At 35.8% G+C, this 26,103-nt stretch overlaps 1 protein-coding gene across 1 annotated transcript in view; it reads left to right on the top strand.

Annotated features, from left to right (window-relative positions):
• The window catches only part of TTLL7 (tubulin tyrosine ligase like 7), a 126,951-nt gene that overhangs the window by 54,729 nt on the left and 46,119 nt on the right, over nucleotides 1-26,103 (top strand). The window contains exons 10-17 of the mRNA XM_090271692.1: nucleotides 2,590-2,684; nucleotides 8,654-8,801; nucleotides 8,882-8,955; nucleotides 10,027-10,162; nucleotides 16,237-16,323; nucleotides 20,195-20,393; nucleotides 23,876-24,081; nucleotides 25,356-25,490. Of these exons, the coding sequence (XP_090127818.1) occupies nucleotides 2,590-2,684; nucleotides 8,654-8,801; nucleotides 8,882-8,955; nucleotides 10,027-10,162; nucleotides 16,237-16,323; nucleotides 20,195-20,393; nucleotides 23,876-24,081; nucleotides 25,356-25,490 (1,080 nt within the window). The remainder of the gene's footprint in view (nucleotides 1-2,589; nucleotides 2,685-8,653; nucleotides 8,802-8,881; nucleotides 8,956-10,026; nucleotides 10,163-16,236; nucleotides 16,324-20,194; nucleotides 20,394-23,875; nucleotides 24,082-25,355; nucleotides 25,491-26,103) is intronic.

Raw genomic sequence — 26,103 nt, 5'->3', positions numbered from 1 at the left:
TCTCGGGCTTCTGGTCAGCTCGCCTCCTTGCACAATCATAGCAAAAATTACAACTAAAATGCAAAACAGCTATCACCCAGAATCATCAGAAAATCAAGCTGTATGGAAGTCTGAAAACCAAGGAATTACAGACGCCACATTCATGCAGACGTGTAGGAGGAGCAGAGACGCAGAGACGCAGAGATGCAGAATGAACAGTCCCATACCTACTTGTGGTAGATAAAAATTGGGAGGAATACCTCAGGAGCAAAGTATCTCAGCTCCACACCAGGACATCCAGCCCAAGGTTCCAGTGCCAGGAAGACAAGTCCCCATAACTTCTGGCTATAAAAACCAGTGGGGTTTGGGGTAGAAGAAGAAACTGCAGGATTCTCAGGTGTCTCCTCCTACAGAGCCCAAAAGGAACTTAGGACTTAAACAGATTCACTCTCTCTGGACTCCAGCACTGGGTCAGTCAGCAGCTGGAGGGGCACCAGTGGCACACCAGTAGAAACTGAAGTTTCTGGCATCAGGGAGAGTGCCAGGGGACCGCTTCCTCCCAGACAAAACACCAGAGACCAGGCAGAGGCCATAGTCCTTTTTTTGAGCCCTACCCCACCCAGAGCCACAGAGCAGGGACACATATCAGAGACTCCATCAACCTGGTTCACATGCGTTGCCCCGCCCTGGCAATTACCTGAGGTTTCACCCCCATCTAACTTACAGGTGCACTTTTCTACAATAGTCCATGCTACTAAGACAGGGAGTCAAAGCAGTTCTATCTAATGCATAGAAACAAACACAGGGATGCTGCCAAAGTAAGGAGACAAAGAAATATGACCCAAATGAAAGAACAGAACAAAACCCCAGTAGAAGAACTAAATAAAATGGAGATAAGCAATCTATCAGATGCAGAGTTCAAAACACAGATTATTAGGATGCTGAAGGAACACATTGTGTACTTCAGCAACACAAAAAGACCCACTCAGAAATGAAGGTTACGCTAAGTGAAATAAAGAAAAATTTATAGGTAACCAGCAATGGAGTGGATAAAGCTGAGAATCAAATCATTTATTTAGAACATAAGGAAGAAAAAGCATTCAATCAAAACAGCAAGAAGAGAAAAGAATTAATCAAAACAAGTATAGATTAAGGAGCCTCTGTGACTTCATACATCCAACATTTGAATCATAGTAGTGTCAAAAGGAGAAGAGAAAACAAGAAATTGAAAACTTATTTGGAAAAATAATGCCAAGTGCTGGAAGCAACCTTAGCGTCCATCAGTAAATGAGTGGATGAAAAAACTGTGGTACATTTAGTACAATGGAATATACTCAGCAGAAAGAAAGGAGAAACTTTTACCTTTTGTGACAGCATGGATGGAACTGGGGAATATTATGCTAAGTGAAATTAGCCAATTGGTGAGAGAGAGATACCATATGATCTTGCCTATAATAGGAATCTAATGAACAAAATAAACTAACAAAAAAATAGAACCACAGGCAAGGAAACGTGAGACAGACTGAAAGTGACCAGAGGGTAGCGGGAAAGGAGATAATGGTGGAAGAAAAGGGAAAGGGGAAAGGACTAGACAAAAAACATGTATGAATGACCCATGGACATGAACAACAGTATGGGAATTGACTGTGGGACTGTGGAGTGGGATGGATGGAAAATTGAGACAACTGTCATAGAATAACAATAAAAATGATTAAAAAAAAGAAAAATATAATGAAAGAAATCTTCTCTAATTTGGTGAAGGAAATAGACATACAAGTCCAGGAAGCACAGAGTCCCAAACAAGTTGGACACAAAGAGGACCACACCAAGACTCATCATAGTAAAAATGCCAAAGATTAAAGATAAAGAGAGAATCTTAAAAGCAGCAAGAGAAAAGCAGAGAGCTACCTATAAAGGAATTCCCATAAGATTGTCAGCTGATTTCTCAAAAGAAACTTTGCAGGCAAGAAGGGACTGGCAAGAAGTATTCAAAGTGACAAAAAGCAAGGACCTGCAACCAAGATCACTCTATCCAGCAAAGCTATCATTTAGAATGGAAGGGCAGATGAAGTGCTTCCCAGACAAGGTAAAGCTAAAGGAATTCATCATCACCAAGCCATTATTCTATGAAATGTCAAAGGGACTTATTTAAGAAAAAGAAGATCAACACTATGAACATTAAAATGACCACAAACTCACAACTATCAACAATTGAATATAAAAAAAAAAAAAACACAAGTAAACAAGCAGAACAGAATAATATGGAGATCATTTGGAGGGTTATTGGGAGGTGGAAAGGGAGAATGGGGGAAAAGGTGCAGGGATCAAGAAGTACAGATTGGTACATTCAGAATAGATGGGGATGTTAAAAATAGTATAGGAAATGGAGAAGCCAAAGAACTTATAGGCACAACCCATGGACATGAGCTAAGGCAGGGGTGGGGGGGAAGCTGGAGGGAATGTGGGATACTGGCTGGAGGGGGACAATGGGGGAAAATTGGGACAACTGTAATATCATAATTAAATATAAAAAGATTGACAAGTATGTATTGAATATTGATTGGCCTACCCACATTTGGCTACTCTCATTATTTTCTTTGTAAATTTTAGATTAATCGAGCTCCAAGCTTCGGAACTGATCAGAAAATAGACTACGATGTGAAAAGAGGAGTGCTGCTAAATGCACTGAAGCTGCTGAACATCAGGTAACGTGTTGCCTCCATCTTTGGGAATTATTTTCACCACATTTGACATAGAATATTCATTTGTAGGTGAGATTGGCTTGACTTTTTTGTATTTTATATTTTGAATTTCTTGATTCCATTCTTCAAACCCATTTAGGTTTTTTTAAAATGTCCTCCCCATTTAATGCTCTGATTCTACAGTAAATATTGTTTAAGTCACAGTAGTGGTATAATTATTTAATGTAGAGTATGAGGTTGAATTGGAGAATACCTTAGGATACCTTCTAGATTATCTTCCTCACCTTATAAGAAGAAACTAAAGCAAGTCATGCAGAAAGTAAAAAAGCTCAAACATTGATTTCCTCTCTTTCTCTCCAGGGATCTTCCCACTATATCTTGTTGTCTGAGTAAACAGAAAAGAGAGGCAGTCGTTCAGTGAGGGTTAATCTTCCCATTGAAAAGCATAGATGGGAGTTCCTTTTTTTAAGGCTGAATAATATTCCATTGTATGAATACACTACATTTTCTCATTCTTTTAAAGATTTTATTTATTCTTAGAGACAGAGGGAGAAAGAGAGGGAGAGAAACATCAATGTGTGAGAGAAACATTGATTGGCTGCTTGTCACACGTGCCCTGACTGGGGACTTGCCTGCAACCCAGCCATGTGCCTTGACTGGAAATCGAACCTGCAACCTTTCACTTTGTGGGACAACTCCCAACTGACTGAGCCACACCAATCAGGGCCACCACATTTTCTTTATCCATTTATGCACTGATGAACGATTAGGTTGTGCCCATGTTTTGGTTATTGTGAATAATGCTGTAATGCATATGAGAGTGCCGATACCGCTTTGAATCCTTATTTCATCTCCTCTGGATATATACCTAGAATTGGGATTGCTGGTTGCAGTGTGCATGATCATGGATGTCAAGTATTTGAAATGTTATTACATGGGAAAGCTGTTGGCTCATAATGAAATGAAATTTTTAGAAGTTTAAATGAACTTCTCAAAGAAGTAATGAATTGTTTGCAATTATAAGTGTTGAAACAGCATTTAGGGTGTTGGATTAAAGGACTTTGGAGGTAATTTATTCTTAGGGATTTTATGATTTCAATTTCTACTTGTTATTTTAAGAGCTCTAGGGAAGTTGTGGGATGCTTCCAAGCAACGTATTTATTTTAATGCTTTCCAGGCACTTAGGAGGTGCTTTCTTAGAAGGTAGCTCTAATGAAAGCATCGTTAAGGAGAGAGATAGACATATAAACCTGTTCAAAAATTTTTATGTGACTCCCTCTTTTGCCTGATCAAAGGATGATTTGCCTAAATTATGTTGATATTCTATTTACGATAAAAGAAATGAATAGAAAGAAAAGAGATGTAGAATGAGAAATTTTTGTTTATTTAGCTTATCGTCAGTATTTTGGGTTACTTAAGCATTATGCCTATACTTTTGTTTTGCATTTACTATTATTGTATAAGTTGGCCTTGTATTTTTGTTTTGGGTTATTTTTTGGGGGGTGAGGAGTCTTTTGTCTTTGCCAATGATGACATCAATTCAGGACATTATCCATGTGTGTTTTTGGTGTTCTTAAAAGTGAGAGGTACACATTTAAACAGTGAGACATTTCTAGACTTAAAACTAAGGAAGAGTTGTACTTCATCTTTCTTGTTTTATTAAGCGTTGTTCCACTTAGAGAATTTAGCACAATTCTTAACATTTAGAGCATATGCTAATGAAGCTTAAGTTGCAGCTGTGCCTTTTCTCTCAACAAGATGGAGAGCCCCGTGGACATATAGTGGTAGACTTGTACTTCACTGTGGCTAAGTATGAGATGGGCACATCATGGTAGCATACGCAGGAGCTAAGAGCACTAGGAACATGCTATTACTGGATTAATTTTTATATGGACTGTTTTACTTTTGACAGAATAAGTTCTGTGATTCCCTATTTACATTCATTTTAATCAGACTGTCACAATGATCTTTTTGAAAATTATATTATCTTTCTGCTCAAGAACCTAAATGGATTTCTATTGCCAATATTTAGTTTAAGCTCCTTTCATAATAAAACTTCGTCGGCAGCCGTCCGTCTCGAGAGACGATGGTGTAGCTTCTTAAGAGTCTATCTGCACCGCCGAGAATGGTTGTGCAGTCCGACTCGGGAGTGACACGGTATCTGTCTCCTCCCGTGTTGAATCGACATCTTACGATGACGCTGGAGTGTCCTCTCCAGTGAAGCTGAAGCTACAGAGCCTGGGCAGGGTGATATGGAGGGTCTGCTGTTGCCCATGCAGCAGACCCCCCCTCTCTTCGCAGCTGAAGGGTCCAAGGGAAAGACGGAGTCAATACAGCTTGGCTTCAGGTGCGCCGCAGGAGTTGCCGGTGTTGACTACAACGTCAAACCGCCTTAGGGACTCCGGCTCCGGATTTTCTGTCGGGGTTTACTTCCTTAGCCTTTCCCCTGAAGAGGTATGCCGCAAGGCAGCGGAGGTTTTTTGGAGTCAGAGTTTTCCTTCTCTGAATAATAAAACTTAACCTTAGCTTTTCCATCTAATTTCCTATTTCTCTCCAACTCAAACTGTTTTAGGTAAGCTGATTATCTTAGTATTTTTCTCACATGTCTTGCCCATTCTCATTGCTGATTTACTTTATTCCTTACTCTGAATGCCTTTCCTTACTGCCTATGATTCAGATTCCATCCTTTATTGTGGTACCTTCTTTTTAGCACAAATTAATCTTTTTTTTTCCTTGAGCTCCAAGAGGAATTATAGTCTGCATAGTACATGGCTTATCACTTTGTTTAACTCTTTTGTGCTCTGTGCTGTTTTACTTGGGCATGGCTGATTTTCCTTTTCAATTTGATTTAAGCTCCTTGAAGTCAAGGAGTATATATGTTAGTATTCTACACAATTCTTAATATAATGCTTTACTTATAGTATGGCTCCATATAAATCCTCCAAATTCATAGTGCAAATATACACCTTTAGTCTCAAGAAAATATGGAAGAATGTAGATTGCTCAGGGTATTCCATCACAACCCCTGAGAATATAGACCTCATATTGAGGGGTCAGAATTGATTTGCTTTGTACTTGGATGGTATAAGGTAATTTGAATTTAGATTCAAATAATTTTACGAAACCTTTGGCTTGGGGGCTTGAGAGACAAGAGAGTACAAAAGGGACTCTATGCAAAACAGGAAAAGAATAATAAATAAAAATAATAATCAACAGTAAAATAGTAAGAAATAGTAAAATAAGTAAGAAAAAGTATATTTTGTTGGTAATGAAAGGAAAATGTGGTCTTGTATAGTGCAGGTATTTGCATGTTGTTAAGAACTTTTTTCTTTATCAGTATTATATTAGAATTATTAGAGTCTAGAAAAGGTAATTATAGTTCCATGAGTTCTGTGGGTCTGAAATACTGCACTTGTTAATTAGTTTAGATTAGATTAGATTAGGTTATATTAGATTACCTGACTTATTTAGAACTAGTTCACAGGCTCCAGGTATATGGAATTGCAGCATTTCGTTTTACCCTGACCTTGAAAATTTATTCTCACTGGCCTTCTTGACACTCTTTTGAGTTCACTTAACTTGGAGCATTTCTGTCTTCTATGATTTCATTTACTTTCTTTCCCCTACCTGTCATGTTTTTCTCTGTATTCTTTTCTTTTATGTCAGTCTCATTCGCTTATGGCATCACGTGAGTCAGACACTAGAGTTCCAAATCTACAGCTGTGTTGGGGTGTGTATAGGTTAGGGTCCCTCTCAGTACCTCTCACCCACTCTTGAGCTCTGGTCTTGCATTCGCCGATCTCTCCTCACCATGGACACTGGATGTTTCTGGTCTAACAGTGGCTTAATTAATTTGTAATGAGTAAGTGAGCAAGCTAGTGAGGAAGGATGTAAATGAATGGATGAATTTCCTGATAACACTTTATATTCAGCATGACAAAAAGTTGAATTATCTTCTCCTTCAATCATATTTCTCTTGCTGGGTTTCTCCCCTTTCTTCTGCTAACAATGTCAATAACCTCCAATACACAAAAGAAAAAAATCTTACCATATATTTAATCTATATCCTTAGCTTATATTCTACTAGAAGCTAGAGATGCAAAAATGAATACAATTTTTCCTTAAGTGTCTCAGTTATTAAAAGGGAAACTATATGCTCATAAAAAAGTATGCACAAACAATTATAATCACTCAAATCTAGTTTTTTGTCTTTCTTTGCTTTGCTAGTTAGTGGTAAAACCATCCATATAAATGTTCAGACTAGAAAGCTGGGAGCTATCTTTATATCCTTCTTTTATTATGAATCACCTGAGTCTGGTCAAATGTATGACTGCCACTTAAACCAAGTTTAAGGACTTCTAATTTCTCTACTGGCTTATTTTACTGGTTTTCTTTCTTCTTCTAGCACTAACCTTGACCCCATTTTTCAGCCTCCACTCTATTGCTCTGCAGGTCACTTAAGAAGTGTTAATTGAGTGTCCACTACCATTGCAGTAGGTGCTAGGAATTCAATGTCTCCTGGATTCCTAGGTTTCTGGCTTGGATGATGTGTTTGATAATACACCATTGATTTAGGTGAAATTTTTAGGTGAGAAACAGGTGTAAAGGAGTGATTGGGTAAGGTCGAGAGGGAGAGACAGTTCAGTTTTCAACATGCTATTTTTTTTTTTTCCAACATGCTATTTTTGAGGTGCCTTGAGACCTCAGGCAGAATTGTTAAATGGGAAATTTGATATACAGGGCCCCAGCAGATAGAGATATCTATTTGACTGACATCCATGTACAGATGGCCATTGAATCTACAGATAGAGCATACAGCTGGAGTGTACATATTGGGAAATAAAGAAGGGCCTGGGCAGAGCCCTGAGGAATGCCAACATTTGAATGTCAATATTTATAAACTCTGATATTCTGATCACATTGTTTCCACACTATCAGGTAAAGTTTAAACTTTGCATCAAGACCTTTTTGATCTTGCATTGTGTACGAGAACGTGTTTTGTCTGGTCTATGCATCTCTCATCAATATGATCACTTTTCCCTGCCTTAGAATAGTTTTTTCTAAGAATGCTTGTGTGGTGCTGTTTCACATATTCGTGGTTTTACATGCACTCGCATTTAAAGGTACTTTTAGCTTTGTTCCTCTGGTGCAAGTCAACTCACTTTTTAAAATTGTTGGTAAAATATACTTAACATGAAATTTACTATAACCAGTTTTTAGTTGTGCAACGCAGTGGCATTAAGTACTTGCCCATTGTTGTGCATCCATTACCACCAACCTTCTCTAGACCATTTTTCATTGTGCAAAACCGAAAGTCTGTGTTCATTAAACAGTAACTTTCCACTGATTACACAGCTACGTGGGATGGAAGAGAGAGGAACAAGTTTCACAGGAAAGCAATCTTACAGCAGGATTTTTCTATAAAAATCAGATAACTGTAACTAAGTTTTCAAGATTGGGCAAGCATGAGAAGGACTATAGAGAAGTTTTCAAATAAATAATTATTTTTAGGCTAGGATTTCATTCATAATTGAAAATACACTCAAGACTGGCCAGTGTAAGTGAGAATGCTTACATTTAAATGGATTTGGTTGAAGGAGGAGAAAGGAACCAACATTTATTAAGGACCTGTTAATGTTACCACAAATTAGTCTTTATAAGAACTGTAGGAGGGAATCGTTATTGTTAACATTTAATAGTTGGGGAAACAGACTCAGCAGGTAATTGTCTTAAGATTGTATAGCTAGTAAGTTGTTACACTTTTTCCATTTTATTTTGTTCCCTTCAGAACTTCTACTTACTGTAGGGAGAAACTTATTTGATGGGTGATTAGATGAAAAAGTGAATATATAATTTAATAAACATTGATTCATCTTCACTGTGTCTTCTTTTCTGCTACTTCTCTTCCCTCACAGGGATAAGATCAGGATTTATGTGAATTCTAAAATATGGTCTTGTGTTTTATATTTTAGGACCAGTGATAAAAGGAGAAACTTGGCCAAACAAAAAGCTGAGGCTCAAAGGAGGCTTTATGGTCAAAATTCAATAAAAAGGCTCTTACCAGGCTCCTCAGACTGGGAACAACAGAGACATCAGTTGGAGAGGCGGAAAGAAGAGTTGGTATGAAAATTTTAACACACGCACATTTTGAAATGCATAATTCATTTGTTAGGTTTATTTGTAAAATTTCTTTATTCTAGAAAGAGAGACTCGCTCAAGTACGAAAGCAGATCTCTAAAGAAGAACATGAAAATCGACATATGGGGAATTATAGGTAAGTGTTTTTTGTTTTTTTTTAAATAGATTGTACAAGTTACGTGTCAAAACCATTAGTCTGCATTTTATAACCCTTTAGGCTTGTTTTATGCACTATTTTAAGAAAGTGCTTTTGCTTAATATTTTTCTAGAATGAAAAAATAGTCAGCAAGTAGATTGTCCGGACTTGGGAGAGTCCTACCAGCCAGCCTTGAGGGTGGTTATGTGATGCCTTTTAAATCTGATATTATTCCATGACCTTATTTGGTTACAATGTGGTATTTTGAGAAAGTCAAGTTTCAGGTCTCCTAGCATTCTTTCTGTCAATTCAAATTGCTTGCTATATTTTGTTGTAAACTAATGTATCACAAACCAGGCAAATAATGAACATGTTTGAAAGAGCCAGGTATGAGACAATCGAAGGAGTGTGGACGCAGCTGAACTAGAACTCCTCCACAGTGTCAGCTTTCGTAGGATAAAAGGGTGCTCCCTAAGCTCTGTGCATTCTTTGAAACTGCCCCCCCTCCCAAGCTTTGACACTGACTCAGTAGAATTAGGAGGATTTGGGGCCATAGAACTTGCACTCATGGCAAGACGTTCTTTCCTATCCTCAAGACCATCAGCATAGCGATGACAACAGCACTTCCTCTCACCCTACCTCTGTCTAGTTCTCTCTACCAGAGAGGCAAATTCCACACCCCAAGAGATCATCGGGGTTAATCTCTATCTTGTATACCTCATTAACCATACTAAATCCAAGACTTTCCAATACATATCCCTCATCACCTAACCTTCCTCCCATTAAGTTCCTATATTTCTTCAATATGCTCAATTGTAATGATTTTCCAACCACCAACCTCCAACTAAACCATTATATTGAATCATCTGTTTAAGATTCTAGATAAACTTACATTGGTGTGCACAGGAGATGACAATTTATTAATTTTTCATAACTGTATTCATCTTTATTGCTGGCATCTAGTAAAGTGCCTACCAGAATAGGTGGTCATGGATTATCTATCTAGTTGACTTTAACTCTTGAGTATAATAACTTCTTTTAAACTAGTTGGTTTATCTGATTTCATTGTAGACGAATTTATCCTCCTGAAGATAAAACTCTACTTGAAAAGTATGAAAATTTGTTGACTGCTGCCTTTCAGACCTTTCTTTCAGGAAGAGCAGCTTCATTCCAGAGAGAGCTGAATAATCCTTTGAAAAAGATGAAGGTAAAGGAATAAGTGTTTATAAAGAGAAAAAAATTAAGCCAAATAATATGTCTTTAAAAACAACCTACCTCAGTATCACATATAAAAACATTTTATATGGAAGATGTACTTGTTTCCATTTTAACAGTTGGTGACATTTCATAATCAACCAAGTGATTTAAAAAAATAAGATGTCTAACAGGACAAATTATGCAGTAGAGAATGTTGATAATTATGTTGTAATACCGATCTATTTTAATAAACATGTCTTATAACAGAAATGTGTAAAATGTCACTGAATAAAAAAACCCATTGTATTTACCAAGTGGTTTGTGATGCTCTCATTATTTGTATTGTGACTAACATTAAACAGTATTTTTTTCCTGAGGCTGCATAGACCTGGCATATGTGAAGTAATGAAAACACACTCGCATACCTGAAAACTTTCCTCTACCCACACACAGTAATCTGTTTACCTTACTAAAAGGTCCGTCAGTTGTCTATTGCAGCATAAACCACTTCATTTATTTGCTCATTATTCTGCACTCTTGGCTGGGCTCACTTGAACGGTCCCTTCTGCTTATCTTGTGAATCAAGTATGACCCACTCCATTTATCTGAGAGGCCAGCTGGGGCTGGATGTACAAGATGGCTTTGCTCACATGTCTGGAGCCTCAGTTGAGATAGATGGAACACCTCGGGAGCTGGCTGGGTATCTCTTTCTCTATGCATACTCTCTCAGCAGGGTAGCCAGATCTCTTATTTTGGTACCTTAGGGTTCCAAACAGGAGAATTTCAAGAGGACAAGCCCAGTATGTAAGTGCTAATCAAGTCTCTGCTTGCATTATGCTTACTAATGACTCACTGGGTGAATAACTTTATGCAGACCTATTAAAACTGTTTGTACTTTATATTACTTGACATCTCCCCACAGCAATATATCCCCAGTGTCTTGGATACCCTCTTATATTGAGTGATTCAAAAATCATGATAAATATAGTCTTTTTACTCAGATTCTACAAGAGAAGGTTAAAAAGCCGCTTTGAAGTTGGCTAGAGCTGAGAGACAGAAGCAGGAGGAACATTGTATACCCCAAGTGATTTTTCCCTCCAGATTTCCCTTTTTTGACATATGCAAATGTTTTACCATCAGAATGATGTTCTGTGGCCTTTTGTTTTTCTGAACACAGAAAAACAATGAAGAGACCTTTTTTCATTTTTCTTCACCTGTTCTCTAATGGGATTTCTCTTTACTGTGGACAAATAATTTATTCTACTCCATCTTCTCATTACTCTGCTCCTCCACCCCTACCTTTTCTAGTAGAAACCTAGGGGTTTTGGAGCCAGATAAGCCTAAATTCAAATTCCAGTTCCTCCGCGTGTTAATTTTGTAACCTTAGGCTAAACTGTTTGATCAATAGTTTTCTCATCACTAAAAGAGTACTATTAAAACTACTTGCCAAGTTGGTTGTGAAAATAAAATTGAGGTTAATTAAAATAGAGTACTTGACACATAATAAATGACTTCAAACCTTAATTCTCTTTCTATCTCTATATTCAAAATCTAGTTTAAATGTCACCACTTTGCGCCGCTCCTCCACTGACCTGTGAGCACAAATATTACACTAACTTTACTATTTTTGCTTTGTAGTAAGTGTTGAAATCAGGTAGTGTAAGCCCTCAATTTGTTCTTCTTATCAAACTCTTTTGGCCTTTCTGGGACCTTTTACATTTCCATTTAAATTTTAAAATCGTCTTGAGAATCTTGAAAAAAAGGCTGCTGGGATTTTAATTGGGACTGTCAGGGGTCTGTAAAACAATTTTTGGGAATTAACACTACTGTGTCTCTGAGCCATTCCTATGGCATATCTCTCCATTTATTTGAGTGTTAAATTACTCAGCTATGTTTGCAATTTTTGCTGTATATTCCTGCACATCTTTCATTAAATTTATTCTTTTTTTTTTACTTGCATTTCCATTCTTTATATTTTCATTTTTTCCCCCACTAAAATTTTTTTGTTTGTTTTTCCATTACAGTTGTCCCACTTTTTTCCCCCAAATTTATTCTTAAGTATGTGATTTTTTTGCTACTGTTACTAATAACATAGTTTTTAATTTTTTCATTGTTTCAGTTTGCTGCTAGGATGTAAATATTTGATTATTTTTATATATTGCCCTTACATGTAGCAATTTTATATGTTGTGTTTTTACTAATGGCCATTTTAAATTACTTTATGATTTTTTAGTTTGGTTATATAGAAGTTTGTTGCTTAATTTTCATACATTAAAATGTTGTAGTTTTATTTTTGTTAGGGATTTCTGGTTTAGTTCATTTGTGTTAGAAAACATTCTGATTTCAGTCTTGTAAAATAAATTGAGACTTTATGTCTCAATATAGTGCTTATTTTAGCAAATGTACCACATCTACTTAGAAATAATGTGTATACTACAGATGTTTGTTGCAGAGATTTATATAAATCATTTCAGCTATCAGGTTGTTTAAATATTCTATATCCTTTTATATTTTTTGGGTCTACTTGATGTAGCTATTACTGAGAGAGATTTGTGGATTTAATTCTGTCGATTTTTGTTTCATATACTTGTTTCATTATAATGTGTTTATCTTTCTCTTGGGAAACATTCTTTGTCTTACATTTCACTTTGAGTAATAGAGACACACTAATTTATTTTTTAGGGCTACTGTTTGGCGTATCATTTCCGTCCATTTACTTAACTTTCAATTCATCTGTGTTATTATATTTATAATACCTATGGTAATTATCATATAGTTAGGTCATATTTGTTTTAAAATCTAGCCTGACAATGTGTCTTCAAATCATTTTACATAATAATTGGTATAGTTGGGTTTATGTCTGTCTTTTGGTCTTTTTTCTCTATTTATACCATCTGTTTATTACTATTCTGTGCTTCCTTTCTTTATTCTTTTGGAAAATCTATTTTTAATTATGTTATTTTCACTATTGGCTTTTAGTTATAGTTGCAGCATAATGTGGGTTTTTAAAAGGCAAGTACAATATTCATCCTTAAATCATAATAGTCTATCTTGAATTAATATTTTACCACTTTGCAGACCATATAAGAACCTTAACAGTTTAATTTTATTTGTTGTCTCTCTAGACTTGGTGCTATTATCATTTATTTTCATTTTACATATATTACAGTCTTTAAAATACATTATTATTATTGTTTTTGAGCACTAATGGTTGTTAATAGTTTTCTAAATAGACTTTCATATTTATCCACATATTGATCTTTTCTTGTGTTCATCCTGCAGATTTATACTTCTGACAGCGTCATTCATCTTTTCTATAGCTTGAAGAAACTTTCTTCAGTATTTCACATTCCCTTTAGCATGAATTCCCTCAGATCTTTCTCTCTTCCTTCCTTCCCTTCTTTCCTTCCTTCCTTCCATCCTTCCTTCCTTCCTTTCTTCCTTCCTTCCTTTCCTTCTTTCTTTCTGTTTCTTTCCTTCCTTCCTTCTTTCCTTCCTTCCTTCCTTCTTTTTTAACTGAAATTATCTTTTACCTTGACTCCATTTTAAAGAGTTTAACTGGGTATAGAATTCTATCTTGGCAGGCTTTTTTTCTTTCAGTACTTTTAAGATGTCATTTCTTTGTCTTCTGGTTTCTATTCAGAATTCAGCCATTATTATTTTTGTTTTTCCTCTGAATGTAATATGTATTTTATTATGACTGATTTTTCTTTTATTTCAGTATTTTGATTTTGATGTGTCTATGTGTAATTGTTTTTCTTTTTCTTTTTGTATTTACCTTGCTTGTGGTTTTCTCAACTTATTGAAGATGTGGGTCAATGTCTTTCATTGGTCCTGGAAATTTTTCTTTCATTATTTTATCAGATATTTCTGCTGTATTTTATATATTGCCTCTTTTATGGGACTCAAGTTATACATATGTTAGATCATTGGATAGCATCCCATATATCTTTGATGCCCTATTCTGTTTTACCTTTTTTCATTGTTGTGTTTCAGTTTGGATAATTTTCATTGTTATATTGTTGTTGTGTCTAGACTACCATTGGGCCTACCCAATTACATCTTAATTCTATATTATATTAGTCAACTCAAGAATATCTATTTGGTTTTTTAAAATTTCATTTCTTGGTAAAATTGTGCATCTTTCATTCATTTTGTTCCCTTTTTCATTGTTTTCTGTAACATATATATAATTATTATTTAAAAATTTTTGTCTGATAATTTTAATATTTGGATTATTTATAGACCTTCTTATTGTTTTTTCCTCTTGATCATGGTACACATTTTTTTGTTAATTTGAGTGTTCTATAATTTTTATTTGTTAGACATTGTTTACAAAATAATCATAAAAATTAAACTGATGTTATTTTTTCCAAAAGAAGGCATATCTTCCTTACAGGATGCTAAGGTAAAGGTCTAATTACTATGAGTTAAAGGAAAGTTAAAGAAAATCAAAAATCAAAAGTGGTACTACATCAAACTTGAAAGCTTCTGCACAACAAAAGAAACAAACAAAAAATGAAAAGACAACCTACAAAATGGGAGACTATTTTTGTAAACCATATCTAAAATGAGTGGATAGCCAAATATATATTGAATTTATATAACCCAGTGAAAAGCCCCATCTTATTAAAAAGTGAGCAGGAAAACTCAATAGATATTTTTCCAAAGATAATATCCAAATGGCCAACAGATACATGAAAGATGCTCCACATCGCTAACCATTAAGGAAATGCAAATCAAAACCACAGTGATATATCACTTTAGAATAGCTGTTATCAGAAAGACCAGAATAACAAATACTGGCAAGGATATGGGAAAAAGTGAATCCTTGCACAGTCATGGTGGGATTATGCATTGGTTCAGCCACTGTGGGAAACAACAACCTAAGTGCCTGTCCATGGATGAATAGGTATAGATGATGTGGTATATACCTACAATGGAATATTATCCTGTGATGAGAAGGAAGGAAAGCCTGCCATTTGGGACAACATGGATGGACCTTGAAGACATTATGCTACATGAGATAAGTCAGACAGAGGAAGACAAATTCTGTATAATTTCACTTATATGTGGAACTTTAAAAAGCCAAGTAAAAAAGAGGCTTGGTGGCGGGGTGGGGGAATAGGAAAGATGTTATTTAAGGTACACACTTGCAACAGGTAGTAAATAAGTCCTAGAGGTCTAATGCACAGTATAGTGAATACAGACGCTGATATTTTTTTAATAATCATTAAGCTTGCTAAGAGACTAGATCTTAATTATTCCAACCACTAAAAAGAAATTGTAATATGGGACTTGATAGAGGAGTTAACTATTGCTACAATGGCATTATTATAATATATAAGTGTATCCAATCAATATGCTGTGCACCTTAAATTTACACAGTGTTATATGTCAAATATATTTCAATTAAAATGAGAAAGGTTGAACTGGGTCTAGGCTGGGTTTAGTAGTTTTAGTTTACCTCTGGTTTGATCAACATTCACTTGGGTGTTACGTTTTTATAACTTTTTCCTTTCACATCAAATGATTCTAGAAGAGTGTAAGAGAAGATATTAAGCCTATAGAATGAAAACTTTTTTATACAGTTCTAAAGATACTGTTGTGTAATAGTTAAAATTTTAAAAGTTTTATTAAATTGTGCCCATTAAACAAATACTAACATTAGATTGCTAACTATTAGGCCAGTCATCAGTTTTCTGTCTTAAGTCGCAATATTACTTTGCAATGATCCATATGGAAATGATGAAATTGTGGTCTGGGAAATGGGAGTGACTTAGAAATTTTAAAGTGTCCAATAGGTTAATTTATTGAATTATTTTGCTTTCAGATTTTAACACGATACTAAAACATAAAGATACATTTGTTTATTAAGATTTTAGCAGTGTATTTTTTATATTGTCAGATTTTATTTAAAAAATTTTAAAGAGTTTTTCATGACCCTTTAATATTCATTTGAACTGAGCAGTCTTCATTAAATAGTTTTAGGAATCCTTGTATACTCTTTTCTGGAGATTAATGGACTTAGAAAAATTCTAGGGTCCATTGGTGATCACAGTTTAAATTAAGTATCTTTTTAAGGAGGAAGATATTTTGGATCTTCTGGAACAATGTGAAATTGATGACGAAAAGTTGATGGGCAAAACTGCCAGGCCTCGAGGACCAAAGGTGCAGTACCTCTTCCTTTCTTAGTATCAAATTAGATGCTATCAAGCACAGTTGTTTTTCCCTTTACATTTATCACTATAGGAAAGGCTGATATCACTTTCAAGGAACTGTGTGGGCTCTGTGTCCAGTACAGATAGATTTGGTTATCTCACAGTTAGAAGTTGTTTTTTGTTTTGTTAGTTTCCTTCACTTTTTGGATTCTTTTTGTAATGCTAGTGAAATTCCAATTAGTCAGGACCAAGAGGGATCTAGAACCAATCTCCTTATTTAACACTCAGTATTGTTTCCTTCATATCTATAGACATATAATTATCATGGAAGTGCAGCATTATAGGTAATGCAAATCATGACTCTAGAGATCCTTATTAGGGTGCCCCATATTTTGCTGACCCAACAACATGGATATTGTGTTAAAGTACAGTTCCTAAGGTAAAGAGAAAGCTATCATGCAGGCAAAAATGAGCAGGTAGGTGCTTTACCTTCATCTGCTCTGTGCTGATGACATCGATATGTTCTTTGGTTATATATCAAAGTCCTTGCTCGTAGAGTAGGGAAGGGATGAATTTGTAAAATCTTGAAAACCTTCTCACTGCACCCTTTTCACCTTACATTTCAGCACCACTAAGCTGGGCCTGTGTCCTTGCACTCATCATGCTCTGCTCTCCTTCAGTGCTTTTTTACATGCCTCTGGAACCCCTGCCTATTCTTAAAATCACTTATTCGTTGCTTGCTTGATTAGAGACCTCCTCCTAATCCAGTTGAACTCTTGCTGCCTTTGTGAAATCTTCACTCCCTTAGTTAGACTTACAGTATTCCCTCACTTATCCCGGGTATTACGTTCTAGACTCCCGACCCCCCCGCGATAGGCAAAAATCTGCGAAGTAGGAATCTTACATTTATTAGTATTTATATATATATTAAGGCTTTATAAACCCTTCCCACACACTTAATAAACTGTTCCCAGTCTCTTATTAACCTTTTCCACACTTTTATAAACACTACTTATGTTCTTAAACATATTCTACACTCTTAAACCTACGTAACTTTAACAACGTACATATACAGTACTGCAAAATCTTGCGATATAGCGAAAAATCTACGATAAATAATTAGATATAATATTTTTTAAAATCCCGTGATACAGTGAGGCCGCGATAAGTGAACCACGATATAGAGAGGGACTACTGTAGTTCTTCCTTCTCCTCCTCTTGCTGTACCACAGATAGCACTTTTATAGAGCAGCTGTGACAAATAATTGCTTGCATGTTTGGTGAATTCCTTGAGCATAGAAAGTGTATTTTTACTTTTACATCTGTCACACCTAGTTCAGCATCTGAAACTTAATAGTTCTCAAAAACTATTTGAATTTGCTGAATTTGTCTACAAGGACCTCATTGGCTAGTGGAAGAGCAGATAGGTGAACCCAAAACTATGATATATTACGTTAAATACTGTATTAAAGGGAGTGGAAAGTGCTACAGCAGCACAGGGGAGAAAGGGATTGGTAGACTGTGGATGGCTTCATACATGCCGTTTGAACTGGGTCTTTCACAATGAGTAGTGCCATGAACATTTAAGATGGGTGGAAGGATGTTTGGCATAGAGGGAAAGTTAAAGGCAATGACATGTAGTTGTGGTGTTGCATAGGTTGTTAGAGAAACATGAAGAAGTTGGTGTGACTCCAGTGTAAAATTCCTGGAGAGTAAGATGGTGCATGATGAACTAACCTAGTGAAAGATACGTGTCTGATGGATACCAGAGATCTTGGATGTCAGGCACTGCTCTTTTGAATTATATCCTCTGAATTGAAGAACTGTGGAAGATGTCATTGCTAATTCCCTTGGAACAATATATTTTAAAGTATCTGTAAAAGAAAATACCTTCATGAGTCATTGCTTCACTTTGGGAAACATTGGGAAGTTTTTGAGCCTTGTATACTGATTATTGCAATTCAGCAAACCAGATGTGAGACAGCCTGGGGGCACAATATTCATTGCAGAATGGCAAATGCAAAGGTCCTGAGGTGGTCTTCTATTGTCTTATATTTTCCTTTGCTTCATCAAATAATATTTATTATGCAAATAAAATGTAACCTCCTGGGGGGAAGAATTCACATTGTGTATTTTTAACCTCCATATTCCAGGCAAGTGATAAGAGCTAACAATGTATTTGTTGAAATGAATAGGTTAGTTTCTGTAGTTATTAATTCCAGCAATATTTTTAAAGAGTTGAAAGCTGCATAATCAGTCTGAAGTAAAAAAAAAAATTATAACTTTTAACTTTATGTATACAGAGGTTCTGGGGTGAGCCAAATTTCAAAGCAGACTTACCCTTTCAGAGGGATGAAATCACATTCCAAACACTTATTTGCACTGTTTTTACTTGTAGAAGAATAAATAATAATTGAAGATAATCAAGGTTAAATGAAACTTGTACTATGAGAAATACATTTTTACTTATTTGAGAATCTAAGAAATATTAGCTGCAAAAATGATAAACACCACAAAAATGTATTAGCATTGTTTTTTTTTCTTCAGCTGAGTGCAAGGTGCATGAGTATTTGTTTTATTATTCTTTATACTATTTATATAGTTTTTATTTATGACCCAGTTAAAAATAAAATTGTGCATAAAAGCAAGTATTAGGTCTGTGTCATAACTCAGTGACAATTTACAAATTCCATTTTGTAGTTAAGGCATTGTTTAGAATTTATGCTGCTGTGACTTCTATTTATCACTGCTTGAACAGTGCTTTGGTCAAAAAAGTCCCTAATGCTTATATGACACATCTTATTTGTTTTCCCATGCGATTCTTTAAGGGGTCAGATAGCTCATTATGTAGTGAAGCTCCTTAAAAAGCCTTAAATCTGTTTGCCTCCATAGAGGAGGGCACTACTAGCAAGCCTGAGTGTACCATTGTTTCTTCTGGGTATGTTAGACTCTGAAGAAACATCCTTCCTCCAGAATTCACATTCCCCAAGATTGTCAAGTTGTTTGATGATTGTGTTCCTGGTAAATGTTTTTATGCATAACTCTTTGGACATTGTTAGTGCTCAGGAAATATTAGACTATCAAAAGGAAAACATACTTTTAAACACAAGTTGGTACCATAGTGTATTAAACTACTTTCTCCCTTTGATTATTTTTTCCTTTGCAAAGCCAGTAAGTTGAAGATAATCATGCTTTGGCTTACTATATATTCCAGGTACTTCATGAAATGCCATCCCTCACTTTACCTTTCATCTTACACTGTTACATGAGAGGATACTGTAGTCCCTCGCTGTATCGCAGTTCACTTATTGCGGCCTCACTGTATCGCAGGATTTTAAAAAATATTATATTTAATTATTTATTGTGGATTTTTCGCTATATCGCAGGATTTTGCAGTACTGTATACATATGTTGTTAAAGTTACATAGGTTTAAGAGTGTAGAATAAATGTAAGGTTCCTACTTTGCGGGGGGGGGGGTGATCTGGAACGTAATGCCCGTGATAAGTGAGGGAATATTGTATGCTTTATTTCAGGGAAATCTCATGGTAACCAAGGTTTTCATTGTTGTGTGTGCTAACATCAAAACATTTTTGTTTGATTTAACAGAGAACAAGAATCTTGTATACAACTGTGGGAACTTCTTCCTCATTGTGACAGAACTACATCATTTACGAATGGGTATTTGGCAGAAACAGAAACATTAGTGAATTGCATTGTGGGCTTATAGCAGCACTGTAGCAATAACACTTTGGGGGAGTTTCAGGTTTCAGTGAAAGCAGCATGCATATGCAGGAAATTGAAAGTTGTAACTAATCATATTAATAAGCCTTTTTTTAGAGGGGGGAGTTCTGACAAAATAACAAATTTTTCTGTGTTTTAGCCTCTGTGTTCCATGCCGGAGAGTGCAGAGATAATGAAAAGACAGAAGTACTGCAGTAGTGACAGCAGTTACGACAGTAGCAGCAGCGCTTCAGAATCAGATGCAAATGAAAAAGAAGCGTACCAAAATAAGAAACGAGAAAAGCAAGTTTCTTATAACCTTAAGCAGTCCAACCACTACAAATTAATTCAACCATCCAGTAAGTTAATTTCTTCTAATTTAGTTGTTAATGAAGAATTATGGAACTGAAATTATGGAACGTAATAAAAGAACCTTGGGCCAAATGAACTCTTGTCATGTGTCAGGAGACCCGGTTTCTATCCCATTTCCTTCCCTAACTGACCTGGGCACATCCCACAATGCCCTTCAAGGTCTGCAACTAGAACACGAAGTGTTGACCTAAGGATCTCTATAGTCCATTCTTCTATATCTCATAGTTTCTGTTAAGCCCTAGACTTAAAAAAAATCTTCATCTGAGGATATGTTTATTGATTTTAGAGAGAGAGGAAGGGAGAGAGAGAGAAACGTCGATGTGAGAGAGAAACATTGATCAGTTGCCCTCCCCATGCACCCCAACCGGGGATCAAACCTGCACCCTAGCCGTGTGACCTAACCGGGAATCGAACCCTCCACTTTGGTGTACGGGACAATGCTCCAACCAACCGAGCCACCCCTCCATGGCAAGCCCTACACTTGTGCATGGATTTATAAAATGTGGCGCATGGCCAATCTGCTGATTGCCTTCTCTCTTAAGCAAATATATCCCCTCATTCCCTTTCCTGCTTTTCCTACCCCTGTCACCCATTTTGTTACATATTCTCGCTTATTTTTTAACATGTGTATGTAACTGGGTATTTGACTTGAATGTATCTGCGAGCCCCAAAATTGTGAAATAGTTTTGTTCTCTTTTGTGGATAAACACTAAAGTCAAGGCTTTTGGTGTATTCAGGAGAGAAACCAACCAGCTTCCTTGTATCCTTCCTTTTCAGCTTCCTTTTTTCTTTCTTCATTTCTTTTCACATTTTCTCTTCCATTCTCCTGATCCCTAATGTGCACTCTTGTGTCCGTGAACCTTCTTTCCACCCCAGGTGTCCAGCATCACTGTTTGCACAGGTGCACTGAGACACCCTTCCCTGATGCCGCCTCTGGTGCAGGACTCGCTCTGAACTCTCCTGTCTCTCATTTCTCTGTTTGCCTGCCCTTCATTATCCCAGGGCCCCAGTAAAGGGACTGGTTCAATCGCTTAATAAACATGATTGTGAGCCTTTGTGGATCTCCTGCAATGGTTTCATATGTTAGCTTCCCTGAAGGTGTGTGTATGTTAAACCAGGCATTCCATACTTAAGGCAAAATGCATGAGCAATGTAGAGCTAGTAGATAAGATTTTAATGGCCTTTCATTTACTTCCAAATTATTCCGTAAAGATCTCTGCTAATGATCCTGTCTTTGAGGCTTTATATGTTTGGTGGGGAAATAATGTATCATGTTCCTTTTTATTTGTTTATTTATTTACTCATTTAAGGTATGTTTATTGACCACCTGTTCTAGAGTTTGTAGCTATTTTCTCAGTGTCTTCCTCTTTTCTTAATGATGTCTTAAGTACTTTCATTGTGTCTGTGTGAGTATGACTCTGTTCCTCTTTTGGAAGCTGACCTTGTTTTGCCCAGATTTTGTCAGTTTCTTTAACCCCTGTTAGCCAATGTGTGCATCCCTGAGGGTAGGGTTAAGAAAAACTGCTCAGGTTCCTGTAGCTCTGGAATTGTTCTTTGTTCTTAGACCAATAAGTAAATGAATTGAGATGGGACAAATAGTGTTACTAAAGCTAGCCTGATTCATTTATATATCTTTTTCCTAAGTATTATATTTTAGTACTTAGAAATTGCAATAAGGCTTTCACTTGGTTTTATATTCTCTCTTATACTAAGTAATAGCATAGCCACAAACCCTTCTTCAATTTTCTGTCCAAAGTGCTGGTGATGACCAGATTATGTGTAACAGTTTCTGTTGTAGATAGTTAACCTAGGAAGTTCAAACTTGTTATAGTTTTGAAGAATATATTTTGGTTTGATATAAGGTGGTTGTATACAAAACTATATTAATTATTTTCCACATAATTTGTGTATACAAATTGCAACCATTTTTTTTTTTTTTTTTTTGTTAATTGACTTAAATATCATTACCATGTCTAGCTACTTAATTACTTTGTCTGAATTTTCAGTGTATGGAGGGGAAAAATGGGAATCTTTGGTCATTCAAGAGAAAGGATATTTTCCTTCTGAACCTATGATCATATTATAAATGTCTAAACCATCACTTTAAACCTTAATAAAGAGACCCAGGTGCAGGTTGTAGCACATGCTTTTGGGGTACTTGCTTTGTAGAAGATTGAGCAGTGGTTTGTTCCCCACACAGTTTTTTTCAAAAGTGGTGTGATTTTCAGGTTGAGATGTTACTAGTTTGAAAAAATGGAAACCTTTTTTATAGCTTGAATGAGTAAACTTTCTTGTTCTCTTTAGAACCAAATGAAGAGTATTAGGCTTATTATTCCTTCAAAATATCATTTAGAAATACGTCCCTAAATATAAGGTTTATGTATCTACTGCTTTTAAAAGGTTTAAATTTTTTTCAACAGCTAATGAAAAGAAATATTTGGCTATTCAACCTGCCTTTGTGAGAGTTTTGTTAAATTAACCAATGAAGATTGATATATTTCCAAAGCAAGAGAGTATATAGGACAGAAGGTATATAAAACATACGGACTAAAATTATGTTGATAATATTGAGTGATATTCTGTTTTCCTATGTCAGGAATCAAATTTACCTGGAAGAGTTGGTTCTCTCTTTTAAATTTTCTCAATATACATTGGGGAAGACATTCTGCAGTTTTCCCTACTTGTTTGCTCTGATAACAACCCTTTATAATTACAGATACATTTTCTTTACTTAAATAGTTTACTATGTGAATTTAAATCTAGTTTTTTAAATTCTTCTCTCATGTGAATAAGAAGACTGTCTAGTACCACTCTTGTAATAATTATATATTTAAACTCCATGAGGATAATCTTTATGCTTTTCTTCTGTTTATTTTTTCTCAGGGGCCCAAAATTCTATAACTCGCCTATTTATCCTGGCCGTTCTCTAGACTCCTGTCCATCCCTTCCTAGGACTCTTGCTGTAAAATATTATTTATAACCTACATACAGATTTTAATGAATGACCAGTCTAATCCAATGTTAGTTGATAGCATTTTCTAGGAAGATGGAGACACTGGCATTAATAGCTCAGGATTTAAACCTGAGCTTGGCACACTGTCTTGTCATGTGACCTTGAAAAAGTTCTCTTCCTGACCTTCCAGGTGATGGAGAGTCCTACCTCAGAGGGTTTCTATGAGAAGGAATAAGGTAAAAGTGTATGTAGCACCTAGCAGGATGCCTAGCTTATAGAAGGTGCTCCATAAATGTTAATTTCCCTTTCTTCTGGTTCTTCTATGTCATGTTTCAAGAACAGAAAATTAAAACACTGTTTAAATATTATTTTCATGATAGTCATTCTTCATACATGACAGGGGTTCTGCAGCAAGTTCACATTTATCATCATGCTTCTACCATTTGGTATGTTAGTTTATGTAGACTGAATACAATGGGAAACTTATTAACTATCCCTCTTCTCCATCACCGATAGGCTCCATAAGGCGTTCATTCAGTTGCCCTCGGTCCATCTCTTCTCAGTCACCTTCTAGTACAGATATCCGGCCCCTTTCTGCTCAACAAATGATGTCAGCATCCCGGCCAACTTCAGCCTCTCGGTCACATTCCTTAAACCGTGCTTCCTCCTACATGAGGCATCTGCCTCATAGTAATGATGCCAGCTCTGCTAACTCTCAGATGGTAAGTCATCTACTTTGCTCCTTTTGAGATTACAGGAAGCACTAACTGAAGGTTTAGGTGGCAAAGGAATCAACTGGTGGAAGACAGATCGAATCTAAGGTCCTTTCCATCATTCAACTCATGATCTCCAGGAATTTGGATTGTTCAATCAATCTTAGCCTGTCATTTAGTATGAATTCTTAGACGGCAGATCAGTCTGTCACAGACTCTAGGATGGACACTGAGAATAGCACTTTATTTTCCAAATTCTTATGGAGTAGGATAATTTTATTGAAAATCTTTAGAGTAAGTATATGATTTTGCAGTGTATTGTGTGGTATACTTGTAAATTTGTTGTATGGAAAATTTTCTTCAGTGGAACTCTTGGTTAGTAGGTTAACAAAATAAATCACTGATAAATTAATTACCCTTAGAGTACTGAAATACAACATTATGTTTTCTGTATGTTAAATTAATATATAGAATTCCCTCCCTAGTATGAGTCCTCGAGATTCAGTATTGAGGGAGTCAGTGGATTTATTTTGCTATCAGACTTACTTGTAGACACTCAGATAGATAACTCCAAGTGCTTTCACAAAGACCAGGAATTTATTTAATTTGTTTGTTTAATGTGGCTGACATTTCCAAATTGAAGAGTCTGGAAAATATAAGTAAATGAATTTCACATGTTAACAGTTTTTTTTTCCTAATCAGGGATTGCCTAGAGAGCCCTGACTTGTGTGGCTCAGTTGGTTGGGCATTGTCCCACAGAGCCATGGGTTGCTAGTTTGATTCCCTGCCAGGGCACATGCCTAGATTGCGGGTTTAGTCACTGGTCGGGCACATAAGAGAGGCACCCAATCAGTGTCATCGATGTTTTTCTCTCACATTGATCTTTCTCTCCCTCTTTTTCTTCCTCCCTTTTCCTCTCTCTTAAAAAAAAAAAAAAAAAAAAAAAGAAAGAAAGAAAAGAATTGCCTAAGGTGTGTGTGGCAAATGAAGCTTTTGACTAGGAAGTCTTTTTTTAACTGTTCAAATCTTTTGATTTTTAGTATTGTGAGCTAACTGAAATATAACTTTGTGAAAGTGTAAAAGACACTCTTGGGAAATCCTATCCATTTAATCCTAAGAATTTAATTCTAAGAGTAAATGTAAAAATATTACGTTCTTCCTTTTTCATTGTCTTTTATTTCCCAATTAAAAGTGCATTATTTTTACCTAGAAATATCTTTCAGATTATAGTGGCACAATGAAATAAGACCCCCTCCAAATATCTGTATTCTTTCAAATTTAAGAGCGAGTCTTTGCGGCAACAGACGACAAAAGAACAAGAAGATGACCTAACAAGTCAGACCTTATTTGTTCTCAAGGACATGAAGATCCGGTTTCCAGGAAAATCAGATGCAGATTCATTACTTCTGGTAGAAGATGTGAGTATTTGATGTATCAATATATAAAATTCCAAGGAGCTTGTACCTTTTATTCTAATTAGAGTATTAAAGTGTATTTCCCAATGGCATTATTCTCAATGACATAGTAAACTTAATTGATGTTCTTTTCAACCTCCACAAGCTTTAGAAAATACAGTGACTATTTTAATTAATATGATTCATGAGCAGTGAGATCACATTTATAATTAGCAATGCAAAATATCTTTTAGTGCATTGTCCCGTTTTAATGATGCAGTTGCTTCATCAAGTGAAAATTCATGTTATTCAATTATTGTTCTTAATGATTAAAGAAATATTAAGTTAAAGCTGCTTCTATAAAGATTTAGAAAGATCTAATATGGAATGAGATATGATCTAAAAAAGTGGGGCCATGGACATAAAATATCAAGAATACTTGAATGTTACATCCTGAATAGTTCTGGTCAAAATTTGAAATGGCTTATACAGTATGTGTTTTTCTTGTTACTCACACATTTGCACCGCCCAGTGGAACATTTGAAAATCGCAGTCTTAAAATTCACATTCAAGTCAATGACTTTTCCTAATAGAAAGAAGGCCAAGTTATCTAAATATTTCTGGTGAAAGAGTATTT

The sequence above is a fragment of the Furipterus horrens genome, unplaced genomic scaffold, assembly GCF_987537825.1.
Source record: "Furipterus horrens unplaced genomic scaffold, mFurHor1.1.pri manual_scaffold_3, whole genome shotgun sequence".
NCBI lineage: Eukaryota > Metazoa > Chordata > Mammalia > Chiroptera > Furipteridae > Furipterus > Furipterus horrens.
This window is presented reverse-complemented; position numbering and strand designations above follow the sequence as displayed.